This window comes from Polypterus senegalus, chromosome 1 (assembly GCF_016835505.1).
Source record: "Polypterus senegalus isolate Bchr_013 chromosome 1, ASM1683550v1, whole genome shotgun sequence".
In the NCBI taxonomy this organism is placed as follows: Eukaryota; Metazoa; Chordata; class Cladistia; order Polypteriformes; family Polypteridae; genus Polypterus; species Polypterus senegalus.
Genome location: NC_053154.1, coordinates 85,021,939 through 85,039,152, shown reverse-complemented (window position 1 = coordinate 85,039,152; position 17,214 = coordinate 85,021,939). Strand labels below are relative to the sequence as shown.

At 38.6% G+C, this 17,214-nt stretch overlaps 1 protein-coding gene across 1 annotated transcript in view; it reads left to right on the top strand.

Annotated features, from left to right (window-relative positions):
• Window positions 1-17,214, top strand: part of LOC120525192 (DENN domain-containing protein 4B-like) — a 115,287-nt gene that overhangs the window by 90,029 nt on the left and 8,044 nt on the right. The window contains exons 11-14 of the mRNA XM_039747336.1: window positions 8,793-8,890; window positions 10,226-10,441; window positions 11,545-11,690; window positions 12,850-12,983. Of these exons, the coding sequence (XP_039603270.1) occupies window positions 8,793-8,890; window positions 10,226-10,441; window positions 11,545-11,690; window positions 12,850-12,983 (594 nt within the window). The remainder of the gene's footprint in view (window positions 1-8,792; window positions 8,891-10,225; window positions 10,442-11,544; window positions 11,691-12,849; window positions 12,984-17,214) is intronic.

Here is a 17,214-nt window from a genome sequence, read left to right as displayed (position 1 = left end):
GAGGTTTGGGAGAATGTGATAAATGGACCTCATGAGAAAGCTCCATGTCTGGCTTGAGGTGTGTTCCATGTGTCAGCCCAGGTTCTTGGCTCTGCTGGTTACAACCTCCAAGGTTGTCTTTCTCCCTTGCCTTCCTTGGGTCACGGTTTTCAGGTTATACTTCTCCTGTTAAATTTTAACCACTTCAGAGATTACCAGCTCTTTCGTCTCCTTTATTGAGGATTTGGACCACATCTTAGTATTGGATCCCAACTCAAACCCCTCCTTCCCCAGCGGTGTCTGTTGATCTCAGTATGTTGCAGTCAGTTGTGTCAAAAGAGTCATTTAACTCAAAATGAATTGACTTCAGTAGCAGTTGGAGTATGTTCTTGCCAAACAGGGCTGTGTTGTAGAGACAATGGTGAAGACCTAGCCACTTGTGAATATAGCTATTGGCTTTTACATCCATCTTTACTACTGCAGATAAAGTAATCACACACAATTTCAAGGGACAAATCAGCTGCTGGCATAAGATGAACTGGTAACACTAGACCTTGAGCATCCCTGGGAGCTTATTTCTGTTGACTCCTTCTACTCCGTCACTGAAATGATTCATAACAACAGCAGCCATACCTTTTGTCTTACAGATTGGCTGTATGAAGTCTTCATTGGTTTCTTTACCAGCAAAGAAATTTCTTCTCTGCTGTCAGAGTAAAAGATGTGATCTTTTCTGATTTCTTTTTGAATTGATAGGCTGTGAGACTTGGATTAGTTTTATTTTCATTCTTTCCCAAATAAGCAGTTAATCAAGACTTCTTGCGAGCCAGGTTATATATGCTGCTGCTGCATGGAGTAGGGTGGTATGGTAACATCATCCATATTGCTCCACAAGGCTGACAGTTGATGGTCCTGTTTGAGATCTGACTCCTTTTACCATTTGTATATTAGGATTACTTCAAAGTCTGCTGTGAACATGGTAGCGGTGATTGAGCGCTTTGTTACTGTTCCTGTCTCAAGCTGATGCCAGCCAGATTGTTAACCTCCAATATTATACAACAGACATGGAAATTTCTGAAATACTTAACTTTCAGATTCTGTATACAGTTAGGTATAAGTTAACACTAGAATTACCAGAAAACTCGTAATGCCGGCCCACCTTAAATCTGCTCGCACCTCTCAATTCAGCGTCTTTTGTGTTGTAAATGTGTTGATAATCCCAAGCAGCTTGTTATACCACCCCACCTCCCTCACCGCCGGAGAAACTGCAAAAACCTCTCCCAACTGTTTGTCCCTTGTTTATCAGAGTCAGGTAGAGCTGCATAGGCTAAAAAAATATAGTTATTTGGAACACATGCGTTTCATGTGTGTTCCGTGTCCACAAAGATCTATGTAAGTGTAGGATGACAGAAATGTTGAACGCATACCTAAAAGACAAAGTTTTTCCATGTTTTGGTACTAACGACAAAATGTAGACATGAAGTGTATAATGTGTGAAGACTGAAGTCCAAATATCAAATAAACACTTTCACAAAAGGTACAAGTATAACACAACAAGTGCGCTTTTATTCAAGAATATAACTGCAGAAAAAGAACCTGCGTTATGGTGCGACATTGACACCCCATTGTTAAGATTGCTTTGGTGGCACAATGGTATCAACTGTTGACTGGTAATCAAAACTTCACGGGCTCGAACACAGACTAATCCGTTTTGAGAAGTGAGCTACTCTTATTCTTACCATTTTAGAATAAAAACATACATTTCATTTCAGTCTGTAACAGCCGGTGTAAATTTATGATACTTGGAAAGGTTAGCATTTTTTTATTCAGTTTTGTGCTCTCAGTCGCATTTACACTCGCCCCGATCTGACACTGCTGTTTTCAAATAAAGACGAGATGTGCGCTCACCACACATTAGCTAGGTTAAGTAGGTGAAAGAGACAGTTAGAAACAGGGAATGAAGAGGGTGCCAAATTGACTAGGCTAGGTAGCGTTTCTGAAAACCTGGCTTTTTAAAACCCGACGATTCAGGGTCCAATATTTTAGAAACCCGGCGAGTCAGGGTCGGGTTCGGGTCCAAAATCATTGTATTAAAAAAATCTGAATTTTACATTTGATACAAAGGTTTATTATTATCTACATAAAGTTTAGAAGTATTTTTTTTTATTAGCTCTAATATATTAATATTTAATGAACGCCAGAGCATTAAGAGACTTATCCCCCAATGCCGATCTACGTTTGGTGCAAAAATTTACAGACACCGAGAATGTTCTTTCGTTATCTGTTGAAGTAGGTTTCACTGTGCAAGCACGTCATAGAGCCTCTCAAGGAAAATGGTTCGCTTTTTGGTGTTTTTTGAGAAGTAATTAGAATTACTAACGGTCACGGAAGTCCAATGATCCCCAGTAAGAGCCACAAAGTCTGCTTTCTGTAATGCATCTAATTTTGCTTGCTTTTCAGTGTGCACAAAACCACGCTTTTATCAAGGCTTCTCTCGGGTAGTCGAAATGATCAGTCGTAGGAACGCGCTTTATTCCGACTCTAACATTTTTGTAGCTGTGATGTGTGCATCAGTGTAATGGATGTACCAGGAAATCATGCATTGACAAAAGTTCCCGTTTGCTTGGAATTGAAAGTGTGATTAAATGCGTTATTTTTTTAACGTGTTATGGAGTACATGCATCGAAGCTTCTCAGCTGTGCTTGTGCTAATAAAGGGAAACATTTTAAAAATAACGTAACATGATTCTGTGTTAACCGAATATTTTTTCATACGTCCCAAACCAAGGAGATGCGAAGGTAAAATGAATCAGTAGCGCGGGTACATACTCAGTGCATCCCCTCTCGGGAATCGAACCTTGAATGTCGGCATTAGAGGCGAAGACTCTACAATTGCGCCACAGCATGTGGCTTGTCTATGCGAGAGTATTTACTGTAGATCGGGGTATATATATACATTTAAATATATACCCGCGTATCGCAGTGGAGAAGTAGACGTTATGAAAAAGAAAAGGGAACATTTTAAAAATAACGTAACATGATTGTCAATATACAGTAATTGTTTTGTGAGTGTTATTGAATGTTGCTGTCATCAAGGATTTGATTATCATTATTTGTTTCAATCAGGGTCGTATTTGTACGATGTGTTGTGTTCAAGTTACATTCCGTGTTTGTCAATCGTTGTAAAGATAAGAGGTTTCATTCATCGATTAGTTTCTTACTGCATCAATAAACAGCTCGTCTTCTTCTTTATCTGAGACCTGACACACTGCATGCACGGGTTTTTTTTACACTGTCTTCCTTTAGCGGGACATTGACTTTTTCCACCGTGTGCTTTGTTTCCACAGTAGCTGCATTTATGAATATGCTTATCAGACGCTTCATATTTTTGCTGCCTTTTCAATTGTGTAATTCGGTTTTGTTCAGCGTTCTTTGGAACTGTTGCTTTTTATCTGTGCACTGCATCAGTTCACGTGAGCCACTCGGTGTACTTGCATCGAAGGTTCCCAGCTGTGGTGGTGCCATCTCGTGCTATGTCCATAGCTTTATTTAATGTTACCTTAGTCCTGGCACTTAAAACTTTCTCTCGCAGTTTCGCTGAGTTTGTGTCAAACACCACCCTGACCATCTCATCTTCCTCTCCATAAACACAGTCCTTCACCCGTGAATATTTACCCGTGGCAGTTTGCTATTGGATTGCCGCTGACGGACGGCCTTATATGGGCAGGCACTAAATTACAAACGCCAGCGGCAGCCTGTCTATGAACTTAATTTAAAGTGTAGGTTTACATCGTGCTTTGTTTCCGAAGTAGCAGAACTCGCTTCTTATTGTTTCGCTGCCTTCTCAATTATATAATGCATGTTTTCTTGAGCGCTTTTTTGAGGTCTTCCTGGTTTTCTATGTACTGCGTGATTACGTGGGAGACGTGATGATGTCACACGAAACTCCGCCCCCACGGCGTTCAAGCTCATCTCCATTACAGTAAATGGAGAAAAACTGCTTCCAGTTATGACCATTACGCGTAGAATTTCGATATAAAACCTGCCCAACTTTTGTAAGGAAGCTGTAAGGAATGAACCTGCCAAATTTCAGCCTTCCACCCACACGGGAAGTTGGAGAATTAGTGATGAGTCAGTGAGTGAGTGAGGGCTTTGCCTTTTATTAGTATAGATATACTATATTCTGTGTCTGCATTTAGCTTCAGCCTAACCTCCGTTTCGTTTGAAACTTACCAGTTTATTCTCTGCACGTCTGAGCTGCTTGCGGCCTCCTCGCCTACAATGTGGACTGGTAGGATTTTTGCTTGGTTGTTTGTTTGGAGTCTTCTGTTGCTCGTTATTCAACCTGCGACTGGCCTCCTCCAGTACCCAGCTGCTTCGACTGCGTCTTCTCCAGTCTGTGCCTTTGCTGTCGGTGCTATATTTCGACCCGGACGTCATACTTCTCCCTCGTCGGAGATACATCCATCGTGGGTCCCGCCGGAGATTCCAAACGGATGCCTCGAAAGGAATTAACTCTTTTTCGTCTGATTTTCGGCACCCTCCACATAACACAGATAGGAACGCTGACCATAGCGTGTTGGCCAGCTTAGCTCAGTCGACTAACACCACTGTCAAATGCGACAGCAACATTGTCAGCTTTGGTCTATTGAACATCCGCTCACTTACGAGCAAGGGACATCTCATTCAGGATCTCCTCATTGACCGTAAGTTTGACTTTCTCTGTTTAACTGAGACTTGGCAGCAACCTCAAGACTTTTCACAACTTAATGAATGCACCCCGGGGTTTGTTTACACTTGTCAACCCCGTGCATCTGGCCGTGGAGGAGGTGTCGCGATAATTTATCGCGAGAAGTGGAAAGTCCTGCCGTTGCCTGCTCCTGCTGTTAGCTCTTTTGAATCGACTGTGTGTCAACTGTCTGGGCCAGTTCCAACCATCATTGCAACTGTCTACCGTCCTCCTAAGTCTAACAACAATTTTTTGAACGATCTTGCTACCTTCCTTACCAATCTATCTGTAATTACTCCAAATATAATTCTGCTGGGGGATTTTAATATACATCTGGACAATATCAATATCCCTCTCACTAGAGACTTTTTATCTTGCCTGAGAGTTTTGGATACCAGCAGCACACTGATGTTCCTACCCATTGTAAAGGACATATCTTGGACCTGATTTGCTGCTCTGGTGTTGTTCCTTTTGATCTTACAGCAGATGAACTCACTATAACCGACCACTTTCTCCTCTCATTCAACGCTAAACTTACCTTTTCTGTTCCTAAGCTTCCACATCTCATAGCCTTCGTAACATTAAGAATATCAACTTGAATTTGCTGTCTTCTAGAATTGATTCGCAAATGGACTTTTATAATTTATCCTCTCCCATAGAACTGGTCTCATATTATGACACTTGTTTTAATGGTATTCTTAATTCTCTGGCTCCGCTAAAAAACAGATCTATTTCTTTTCCTTTTCTGCCCCTGGTTTACGCCTGAACTTCGCTTCTGAAAGCTAAAGGCAGGCAACTTGAAAGGTTGTTTAAAAAAAACAGACTCTTTGTCCACAAAGAGATGTATAAAAATCATCTACTCTACTACAAGGATTGTATAGCTCAAACCAAATCTAATTATTACACTCAGTTAATTACTAGTAATACAGGTAACACCAAGTCTTTGTTTTCTTTACTTAATAATGTTACACAACCTCCAGACTCTTTACCATCTCACCTTCACTCAACTGCCTTCTGTAATTCTCTTATGTCTTTTTCAATGAGAAAATCCAAAAGATACATCAGCACTTGGTCCAGATCCTTTCTGTATTTCTTCTGAACTACACTCACCTATTCACTCTTTCTCTTCTTTCCAGCTTCCCACTTCCTCTGAAATCTCAGATCTCATCTGCAAATCCAAGTCATCTACTTGTCAGCTGGACCCCCTGCCTACAGTTTTGGTTAAAGCCTGCCTCCCTCTCTAGTCCCTCTTATTTCTGCCATCATTCACTCTTCTCTTACTACTGGTATTATTCCCTCATCTTTCAAAACTGCTGCTATAACCCCAATATTAAAAACCTGGTTGTGATCCTACTAATTTCAATAATTTTCCCCATTTCTAACTTGCCCTTTATCTCCAAAATTCTTGAAAAATAGTAGCTATCCAACTTCACACCCACTTGTCTCACAATAATCTATATGAGAAGTTCCAGTCTGGTTTTCGCCCCCTTCATAGTACAGAAACAGCACTTGTTAAAATTACTAATGACCTCCTTATGGCTGCTGATTCTGGTCTAATCACTATTCTCATCCTTCTTGATCTGAGTGCGGCCTTTGATACTATTTGTCATACCACTCTCCTTAATAGATTATCTTTGATTGGCATTACTCACACTCCACTTGATTGGTTTAGATCTTACCTTTCAGGCCGCACTCAGTTCATACAGCTTAAAACTTTCACATCCCAACCCACCGCTGTTACTTCTGGTGTGCCCCAAGGCTCTGTCCTGGGGCCTCTTCTTTATTATTTACCTTCTTCCCCTTGGCAATATTTTTCGCAAATATAACATTAATTTTCACTGTTATGCTGATGACACCCAGCTCTACCTTGCTGGTAAACCCACCTCCTCTTTTCCACCACCCTCACTTATTGATTGCATTTCTGAAATTAAATCCTGGTTCTCTTCAAATTTTCTTAAATTAAACAGTGACAAAACTGAGGTTCTCCTCATTGGTTCAAAATCATCATTATCCAAAACCAATAATCTTTCTTTTATTATTGATAACTCTGTTGTTTCCCCATCATCTCAGGTCAAGAGTCTGGGTGTCATCCTCGACAGTACTCTATCTTTCCAATGTCACATTAATAACATCACCCGGTCTGCTTACTTCCACTTACGTAATATTAATCGCATTCGTCCCTCCCTCACTCCTCATACTACTGCCATTCTTGTTCATAGTCTTGTCACTTCTCGGCTGGGCTACTGCAATTCACTCCTCTTTGGTCTCCCTAATAAATCTCTTCACAAGCTTCAGTTAGTCCAGAATTCTGCAGCACGTATCATCACTGGAATCCCATCTTTTCACCATATTACTCCGGTCTTGCAGCAGCTTCATTGGCTCCCGATCAAGTTTCGTATTGATTTTAAGATTCTGCTACTAACTTTTAAGGCCATCCATAACCTCGCACCTCCATATCTGTCTGACCTTCTACATGTTGCCATTCCATCCCATAACCTTAGATCCTCTTCCTCCACCCATCTGACCGTTCCTCCCTCCCGTCTAACCACCATGGGGAGCAGAGCTTTCTGCCGTTCTTCTGTTGGGGCACCTTGAAGATTTATATTTATGTATTTCATAGTTTGTGTACTGGTCCATTCATCTAGTGTTAAACTGAAGCGTTGATATTTTCTCCAACAATTCTGAAATAATTACCGATTTCTTGACTTCATAATGTTTGTGAATCAGATTCATAACGTCGCTCTAATTTTTCGGCAACTTATATCCACGATTTGCTATAGACTCCTGAATAAACTCAGATCTAGTGATTGCTCTTATGGATATGCCATCTATATCAGCCAATTTCGCTACAATCTCTTCTAGACTTTTCCGTTGAACAAAATTTAATACTGTCTTTTGTTTTTTTGTTCTGTTTTTTTGACAAAGATGCCAGCGGTGTGAAATAGTCCCAAACTTTCGATGTTTTCTTGTGTGACGTGGTTGCACTAAAAATTTAAAATATTTTAAATAATTAGAAATAATTTAGTCAATCATAATCTAAATAGGATATAATCATCGATGACGGATTGTATGCAGTGATAAGCCTTCTCAGTCCCGCTGGTCGGTGACATACTAAAGGCCAAGCTACATGCCCAACCCGACATCGGACCCGACAAGAATAAAAAAAAGCCATAAATCATTCCGCCTTTGTGGAATATCGAGCACGCAATGTTATCTCTCGCTTTGAAGTCTAGCACTTGCTGCACTACAGACGTGTGCGTTTTGTTACGGGTAACTTTAAATTCTAAATAATTATAAATGCTGTTACGTATCCTATATATTTATTAATTATCATATTATTTATTTAATATTTCGTCGAATTGTTAATAGTACTACCGAATTACCGCGTTTTAAAGTTACCCGTAACTAAACGCAAACGTCTGTACGTTTGGAATCAATTGATTCTGTAGTCTAATTATAGCTTTTTTATGGTGCAGTTCGCCCGGGGTATGCAAGTAAAAACCTATATCAAACGTGCACTCGTTGTTTGAATATTTCATGTTATTTATTTTATTCTTGTTTTTTTCTGAAATATTGTTAGTTACAATTGAAACAATTTAAACGTAATAATACATTTTGATTTTTACAAAAATTTTTTAATTTTAAAACTTGAAATAAATTCTAGGTTGCCAACCCCCGGGTTAACGGGTTAAACCCCCCATTTAAAGCCCGGGTCTTGGGTCCGGGTTTTGAGGTCATTACCTGGCGGGTTCAGGACTCTGGGTCGAGTCAGGTCCAGAAACGCTATATGGAGGGCAATATAGCCTGGGCATCAGGATAAGGTAGTCCAGTAAGTCTTCACTCTGGAGTAGATTTGAATAGTTTGGTGTAATGAGACAAGCAATGTTGGCATGAATAGCCTATACTTACAGTGTGTATCTTCCTTTTTTATATATGAACAACATAATATTACTACAAATGTATTAAATTAGATGTACTGTGTAGTTAACAAGACTGCTTGCTATACTATAGGGACATGTCAGAAATATGAAAAACGTTCAATTTTTGTGATCAGCAATAACAAAAAATATTTTTTCCATGTTGAGAAGTGAAGAAAAGAAGATGTTATCTTGGCGACTGTTGCCACGCAAACCTTGCAAAGCTCTCATCCAGACACTAAGTAATCTCCATCAACAGCTGGAGAAAAGTAAGTTAATTTTTTTTTGGAGTTTTTGTAAATGAAAGAAACAAGAGTGGCTAACATACTTTACATGTGAATCGAAGATTAAAGACTGATCAACAATAACCCCTAGATTACATAAATTAGATTTGGCAACTGGGGAGACAGAGACCATTTTAAAACTAATCTCAGAGTGAAGGCTAAGAAGAGCAACAATTTGAACCTCAGTCTTTCCTGAGATCAACTACAAGTAGTTGTTATAAAGCTAATTATTAATCTCTGACAAGCTATCAACCAAAATGGACATTTTTTTCAATTTGGTTGTGTTTATATAAGATATAATAGATGTTGTATATCATCTGCATAAAGGTGATATGAGATGCATTTAAAAGAATTTATAATCTGAGACAAAGGAAGGATGTATAAGGACAATAGTACCTGTCCTAGGACTGAATCCTGTGGCACTCTGCAAGTCATAGGAGCAATAACAAACGTAATGTCTGCAACACCAATTGAGAAACTCCTTTTAGTTAGATATGAGGAAAACCAGTCCAATACAGAACCAAAGACCCCCACATACTGTTCAAACCTATTAATGGTACACTGTGTTGAAAGCCACACTAAGGTCTAGCAATACTAGCAGAGAATATCCCCCTGCATCAGCAGCCATTAAATAGGTCACTAAAAACTTTTACGGAGAGCTGTGTGGATAGAGTGCTGTTTCAGAAAACCAGATTGAAATGGATCAAGAAGCTGCTGTTCCTCAAAAAAGACCAACGAAAAATATTAAAAGACTCAGAAAATAAAGAAGTGTGAGTGAAAGACGAAGGAGATGGAACTAAGTTAGCCTTAACATCATTAATCCTACTAACAAAATGCTTAAGTAGGTTATCACAGTCATTGTTCGAAAATACCTGCATGTTAGCTGGAGCCAGTGAAATAATATTATAAACTCCAGATTAGTAAATTACCATAAGCACTCAGCTTTCTGACAGGACCATCTGAGACTGCAGATAGTCATTCATCCAAGGTGTTGAATAAACAACAGAATGCCGTCAAACTTTAATAGGTGCAACCCTGTCCAAAATATCAGTACAGTGCTCATTAAAAGATTGTGCTGCTAGCTCCAAATTCATCATTGCCAGCATCAGATTCATTGAACATGAGAGCAACATGAGCATGCCTAGTATGAACAATAAGTCAAGTGCTTGTATACAGCTATGTACTAATCAGAAATGAAACAAAATCCATGTTGATATAAGTAAATTCTTGAGGTCTAGTATGGTAACTAGTGTGAACCCTAAGAAAATAGTTGTGGTGCGTTTCAAGGCAAACTCTAAACCTGCTTTTGTTGTCACACAGTGCTAGCCCCTGCTTTGGAAGAGGCAACATTGGAGTTTCTTCTTACTGATTATGACCTCATCTATGGTCGACGTAAGCAATTAGAACTTGAGATCCAAGAGGCATTTTTGCGGTTCATGAGCAGCCTTCTCAAGGGATATCGGTCGTATTTGCTGCCAATCACACAGGCCCCTTCTGAAAAGACAACAGACTCCAGTTCACTCTTCAACTTGCAGGGTAAGTGAGTCGGCAGACACTCTAAATACAGTACACTTAGTCATTGATTGGAGGTGATCTTTTTGGTATAACTTGAAATTTAAATAGGAAAATGTTTAAAAAGATTAATGTGAAACAGAGAAAACATTAATTTAAAAGATTTAAATGTGTTGTGTGCTAAGCCTAAAATATAACAATGACACATCTTTTTAAATTTCTTGTTAGTGTTTAATGTATGCAGAAATGTATTTCTAAGTCATTTAATAAACCTTTTAAACAATGCAATCTAATCAGAGGGAGAAATTCTGCCATATAAAACATTTCCATTGGTTTACTTTAGAATGTACTAATAGTTGAATATTTGTTATTTATCTTGTCACTCATAAATGTTTAAAGCTTACCAGAAGGGCCAATGCTCTTTCCTTTGGTTATCCTTTGTTCTAAATCACCTTCTACTGACTGATCAAATCTGTACTTAATTGTACAATATCAGTAGTACACTTACTACTTCTGGAAAGATTTAAACATTTTCAGTAGAAATAGGAAATTCTTTATCTCGTGTTCATTAAAAATTGCCTAAAAGTTTTTATTAGCCCTTATGAAATCTGGTATTTTTTAGAGGTGATTCGAGGTATTAGGAAGCCATGTCAGGAAAAATAATTAAAAATGTATTCAAAACAAAGTAGGTGATATCTACGCATTCCTTCCTTATTAATTCCAGTTAATAACTAGTAGAATATTTTTACTCAGTTATTTAAATTTGATACTGTATTTAACTTTGATTGATAGGATTCTATGATTCTCTATCATAATTATTGTATATAAAGAAACAAGATTTAAAAAAACTTTTTTTGGTAAATTAAACGTGCTTTATAAAAAAATAACAAGTAATTAACAAGATCTCTACAGAAAGCCCTAGTCTCACAAAGAAGATGGGTATGAGCCCTGAAGGAATATCAGTCAGTATCATGATAATGCTTAGGGAAAAAAAAGAAGAGTACAACATATATTTAATAATGGTTTACATGATTCCATTTAAAGCTGCTCTATTTTGTTTACTCATGACAAATGCAAGAGTGAGACCATAATGATTGAATGATTGTTGACTTTGTTAATTTTTTCAGGCTTTTTGAAATCCAGAGAGAGAACATACCAGAAGTTTTATTCTCAACTGACCCGCACACAAATGTTTACTCAGTTCATTGAAGAGTGCTCTTTTGTCAGTGACCGGCATGCCTCTTTAGAGTTCTTTGATGAATGTGTTGAAAAGGTAATTTGCTTTTTTAAACTCATTTGCCTAAACATATCATAACACTTAAATAATTTTACTATTGTTTATTTTTTATAATTTACTTCATGCATCTATACTGCAGACAGCATGAACAAAAATGTACAGAATAGAAATAGGAAACAGTAAATACATTAAATAAAGTGCATTAAAATAACTTTAAAGTTTTTGATTTTTAATGTATTTGTAAACCTTTATGAAAGCATATTTTCTCTTTGTCATTATTGAATACCAAGTGTAGGTTTAAAAGCAAATTTATTAATTTAAAATAAAATCTGCAATGCAGTAAAGTATGCAGAAAATGAAGGGACCAGAATACTTTCTAAATTCAATGTACCTTTGCATTTAGCCTATTTGTTATTACTGAAGCTAGTGTTCAATAAATAAGGACCTCATAGCTCTTATAATTCATTGTAGCTTAACAGGACATACTTCTTTTTTTTTAATGTTCCCTAGAATCAGTTTAGAAAAACAATTGAGACAATAATATTACATGGATTATATTCTCTTACTTTTTGCTCTTCATTCAATTAAAAATCAATACACATTGTATTTTAAATTCACACACAGAGATCATAGACATTGTTAAACTAAAGTAAATTAGCCCAGAATTTCAGGGATAGGCAGAAACCAACCTCTGGTTAAGAGACTGATTATAATAAAAACCTGCAGTCACTGCAACCCCTCAGATTATTACCACTTCTTTAAGGACTTAACAAAGTTAAACTGACATTCACTTTTATATGACTCTAATTAAAAGTATGTGTTTTATTGTAATTTTATCATTTAGATATTTTTATTTTGATATTTGACTTATTGAAACTCGTACAATTCAAACATAAACTTGCATTATAAGGACAGCAGTAATTAGCATTTCTTCTGCAGCCCACAAACAACCATATCTGTCAACATCTGGTGAAAACTCAGTAAACATTAGCAAAATAAGCAGAGACAACCATAAATAACTCTTGTAAGAATGTGGTCACTGGTATTACTATTACTAGTTTCAGTGGCGCCAGTTCCCATGAAAAGTAATTTCATTTTTTAGTGTTACTTCAGTGACATGTCATAAGGAAGACTTGCAATTTTCAAGCCTGTGTTTTATTGTTGTGACATATTGTACTACTTGCTTGCTCTTTAGGTAGATGTGGAAAAGCCTGATGAAGTACGTCTCATTGATTTGGATGAAACTCACAGTGGAGAGCACACTGTGTTCATAATGCCACCAGAAGTGCCACAAGGACCTGATGGCAATGAGTGTCCTGCATTGTACAGGTAATGTTGGTGTGTCTGCTTCAACCTGTTATGAACAAGTGATACTTGCTAAGGTTGAGTATGAAGACAAGGTAATGGACAAACTTAAAGGGGGAAAACAAAGGATAGTCAGAAAAGAGACTGGGGCCTCTTATCAACAACAACAAAAACATTTATTTGTATAACAAACTTTTTATACTCTGGGTGTACCAGTGTAGTGATGCAAAGAGAAGAGTGACATGTGCCCATGCTGCTGCATTTTGAATCCTCTGTAGCAGGTTAGTGACACATGCCCTGTTCTCCTGCCAGCATGGAGTTGCAGTAGTCCAGACATGACAACTTTTATTTCTACAGCACATTTTAATACGAAGGATGAAGCTCAAAGTGCTTTACAACATGTCAAAGAAGTAATTACAACATTGCAAAGAAAAACAAAATTATATAAGAAAAATAATGAATAAATATTACACAAAAAATAACGTGCCCATACAAATGACAGGTATATAATTAAGAGAAATAGAGTCTTTAAACATAGAACTGCCTCTCCAATTAAGCTGAAGGAAAAAAACAAAATCTGTAAGGTAGACAAGACCAAAGCCTAAACCAGGAATTGTGGTATATACAAGAAGGTCTGTTTTGCCAGATGGAAATGGTGTTTCTTCATCTAGGTTGAAATATCAGTGAGATGTACAGTGATTCCATCTGAAACTGTGTGGTTTTCTAGAGTTCTAGCTGTGTATAATCAGTATAGATAGCACCGATAAGATAAACCATGGTACAGTATAATAGGGCCTAGTGAAGAGGTGTATAGGGAGAGGAGGGTGGGAGTCAGCACTAATCCTTGAGGCACCACCATGCTTGCACCATTTGTGGGTTCTCAAGGGAGGACTTGTATCACCTGAGGGCAATCCCAGTGATGCCAAGGTCAGAGAGGATGGCTAGGGATATCTGGTAGTTGGTTATGTCAAAGTTAAAGGAGAGATGCAACAGGATGAGCACAGGAGACATGTTTGTAGCTCTGGTCTGCTCTAACTTATTGACAATGGTGTGTAGTGCTGTTTCAGTGGAGTGACCTTTCTTGAATCCTAACTGATCATGATCACACAGTTTGTTCTGTAGAAGAAAGGAAGAGACTTGATTACAAATAGCATGTTTCAAGATTTTGGAAGGAAAGGAGAAGAGAGAGAGAAATAGAGACTGGCCTGTAATTACCTAACTGAGATAGGTCAAGAGTGGGCTTCTTGAGGAGAGGAATTAGTGGGACTGCTTGAACAATGTGGGAAATGTTCCTGTTCTGATTGAGGTATTTGTCATATGTAATTGCAGAAATGAGTAAGCAGGAGAGATACTGGATGAGATATTAGGGGGATGGAGTCAAGTGGACAGGGATTGAGACAGCTTGAGAGTTGGTGGAGAGAGAAAAGAAAAATGACAATGTTGAGGTGTATTAATGAGGAAGAAGGCTGGCTGGCAAGGGTGATGAGAATTGACTCTTTTCCTGAAAAATGGGTTGCAAAGTCATCAACAAGTCAAGGAAGTTGAGGGTGGAGGAGAGAGGTGAAAGCAGAGGACAAGCCACAAGTGTCAGAAGTGTTGCTAATCCTGTTTTGAAAGAAATTTACCTTAGCACTGCTAATAGCAGAAGAAAAATAAGACAGAAGAGGCTGAGGCTGAGTAGAGCTTCGGATCGGGAATGTCTTTCACATGCAGGCCTAGAGGAGATAGGACAAACACCATTAAAGTAAGAGGACAAAGTTGAGCATAGAGTGTCAGTGGCAGCACTGGTGACGAGAGAAGTGCTCAGGAAAAGGTGAACAGAGGAGACCAAGGAAGAGAAATGGGTGGAAGAGAGGCAATGGAGATGATGAATGAAGTACACATTGGCAGGAATGGTGGTGGAGAAAGAGGGAAGTACCCAGAAAGAACTGAATGAAAAGTGGTCAGGTGTATGTAGTGGAGTTACGGTGTGGCTGCAGCTGCCTTAACTGTCCTTAAACCCAAAACCAAAGATAAAATGACTGGGATGACCTGAGGAATCCTTTTATTAAAGTCAAGAAGCAGCGTTGAAATCAACAAACTGTGGTGCTAGTTCTTCAATAAATAAATAAATAATCCCCAATAAAACAGTACTCTTTAAGTAAGAGTAAAATCAGCAATAAAAAATTTAAGCAAAAACAGCCATAAAACCATGCAAACATCTGGTTCTTTTCCTACTTTTTGTCCTTCTGTCAGAACAATGTATCTTTCTCCCTTGTCTCCCCAGCTTACCTCATCAGGTCTTGCAGCTGGCAGAGACGCAAGCAGCCGTGGCCCCTTTATCAGGCTTTCGCTTTAACAGCCTCATTCAGCATCTGCCTGGATGCTCTGAGCCAAACCTCCATTTTCTACTATATACCGTTGGCGTCTGCCAGATCCCTGGGATACCTCTGTCACCCCCAGCTACTTCAGGCTGTTTAGTTGGAGATAATCCTACTGATTCTACCTGCCTTTCTTTGTTTTTTTTTTTCTTTTCTTTTTTTTCAATCTGGTCACCCATTTATTTCTCCAGCTCCTCTTTATTCAACTGTGGGGCCCAATTAACATCTGCAGAGTGCCAATGCGGAGTAGTAGATCTAATTAAACAATCGACTCACCTTGACACCAAACACCTCGCGTCTGCCTAGCTCCTCAGTCGCTCACGCACCCACTGACCCCAAGTCGCACTGTTTTTTAAAAATGTGCTCTACTACAGACGTTACACCTTACATCTTCCTACACCTCAAGAGCATCAACCCAATGGAATATCCCTCTTTAGGAAAGACTGGGTTGCGCTTAACCGAGCTAGGTCAAAGATGGGCAAAACAAGGGACAACCTGTTTAGATGGGGCCTCACAACAAGCGCTGATGGTCCCTGTGGTGAGCTCACCGAAACAATAGAATCACATTCTCCATGAATGTTCCCGAGGCCCTACATGTACTGATGAAGATCTTAAGGATGCTAATGACGCCGTTCTTACCTGAATATGGCAGTAGCATGATAAGATATGACGATGGCAACAGACCTTTATTTATATCACACAGCACCTGGAAGGTGGTAAAGAACAACAATGTTAATGTTACTGGGGTAGGAGACAGAAATGTAATGGTCAACTGAAGGCAGGTGAAGTGACAGGTATACTAGTCTACAAGAACTGGAAATTCTCACCACTGAATAACATATACCAAGACGTATGAGTACAGTGGAAATCCAGAGTAAAGAGCTGTTGGCATTGCTGTATTTCCTGGACATATCCATGCCACATCCTGGAGTTCTTTTTAGGTCGCAAATGCTGGAGTAAACTCTGCTTTGTTCACTGTGGACTGACATTTCCACAGGCTGAAAGACATTGGAGTCTCTGAAGTTGTGGCTTGTCGAAGTGGATTTTCTGCATTACACTCTCTCTTGTTAGTGGGACAAGAAAAAACATTTAGTGTTAATGACAGGAATGCATATTTTGAGAAACAAGAGTAAAGAAAATTAGTACTTTGTTGGAAAAGATTGTCCACATGCTTGATTGTTGTTCTTGCACTGTGGACTCGTGTAGGTAGACTAGCGATTTTTACACAAGTTGATGTTCACACAAAGGCTGTTAAATATAGAGCAGCTGATTGAGCACAGATGCAAGTATCAGAGCAATTAAAATGCAGAATCACTTGCGAGAATGATTGAAACTGGTCAGAGAAACAAGGATGCATATTGATACCTAGAGTAAGCACACAAATGTGAACTGAATGCAACTCAGAAATAATAATAAAAAAAACACTTCTCTTATACACAAGTTAATAATGAAAAACCTGAAAAACACTTTACATTCTTGAAACAGATCCTCGAAGCCCAGAAGTTACTTGCTTGGCCAGGGGCTGCAAACAGTCATTTAAATACTTTCAATGGGTGCTGTGAGTTTTAAAGGAATTAAAAAGACAAAGTTCTTGTTAAAACAACCGAAACTGAAACTGGCAGCCTGATAAACAAAAGACACGGATTGATTCGTGGAGTAAGCATAAAAATCCAGTTTAGAAATAAATAAAAACCAACAAGCTCAAAACACTTACTGCTCTTGAAACAGTCTACCAAAGTCCAAATTTTTGCATAACAGCAAAAGACTGCCTCATTACTTCTTTTATGTTTGGCACTTAGAATAATAAGCAGACCACTGTTAGAAGACATAAGGTTATGACTTGGAGTGCAGCAGGGCAAACGTTCCAAAATATGGGAATGTGCTAGATTATTTAA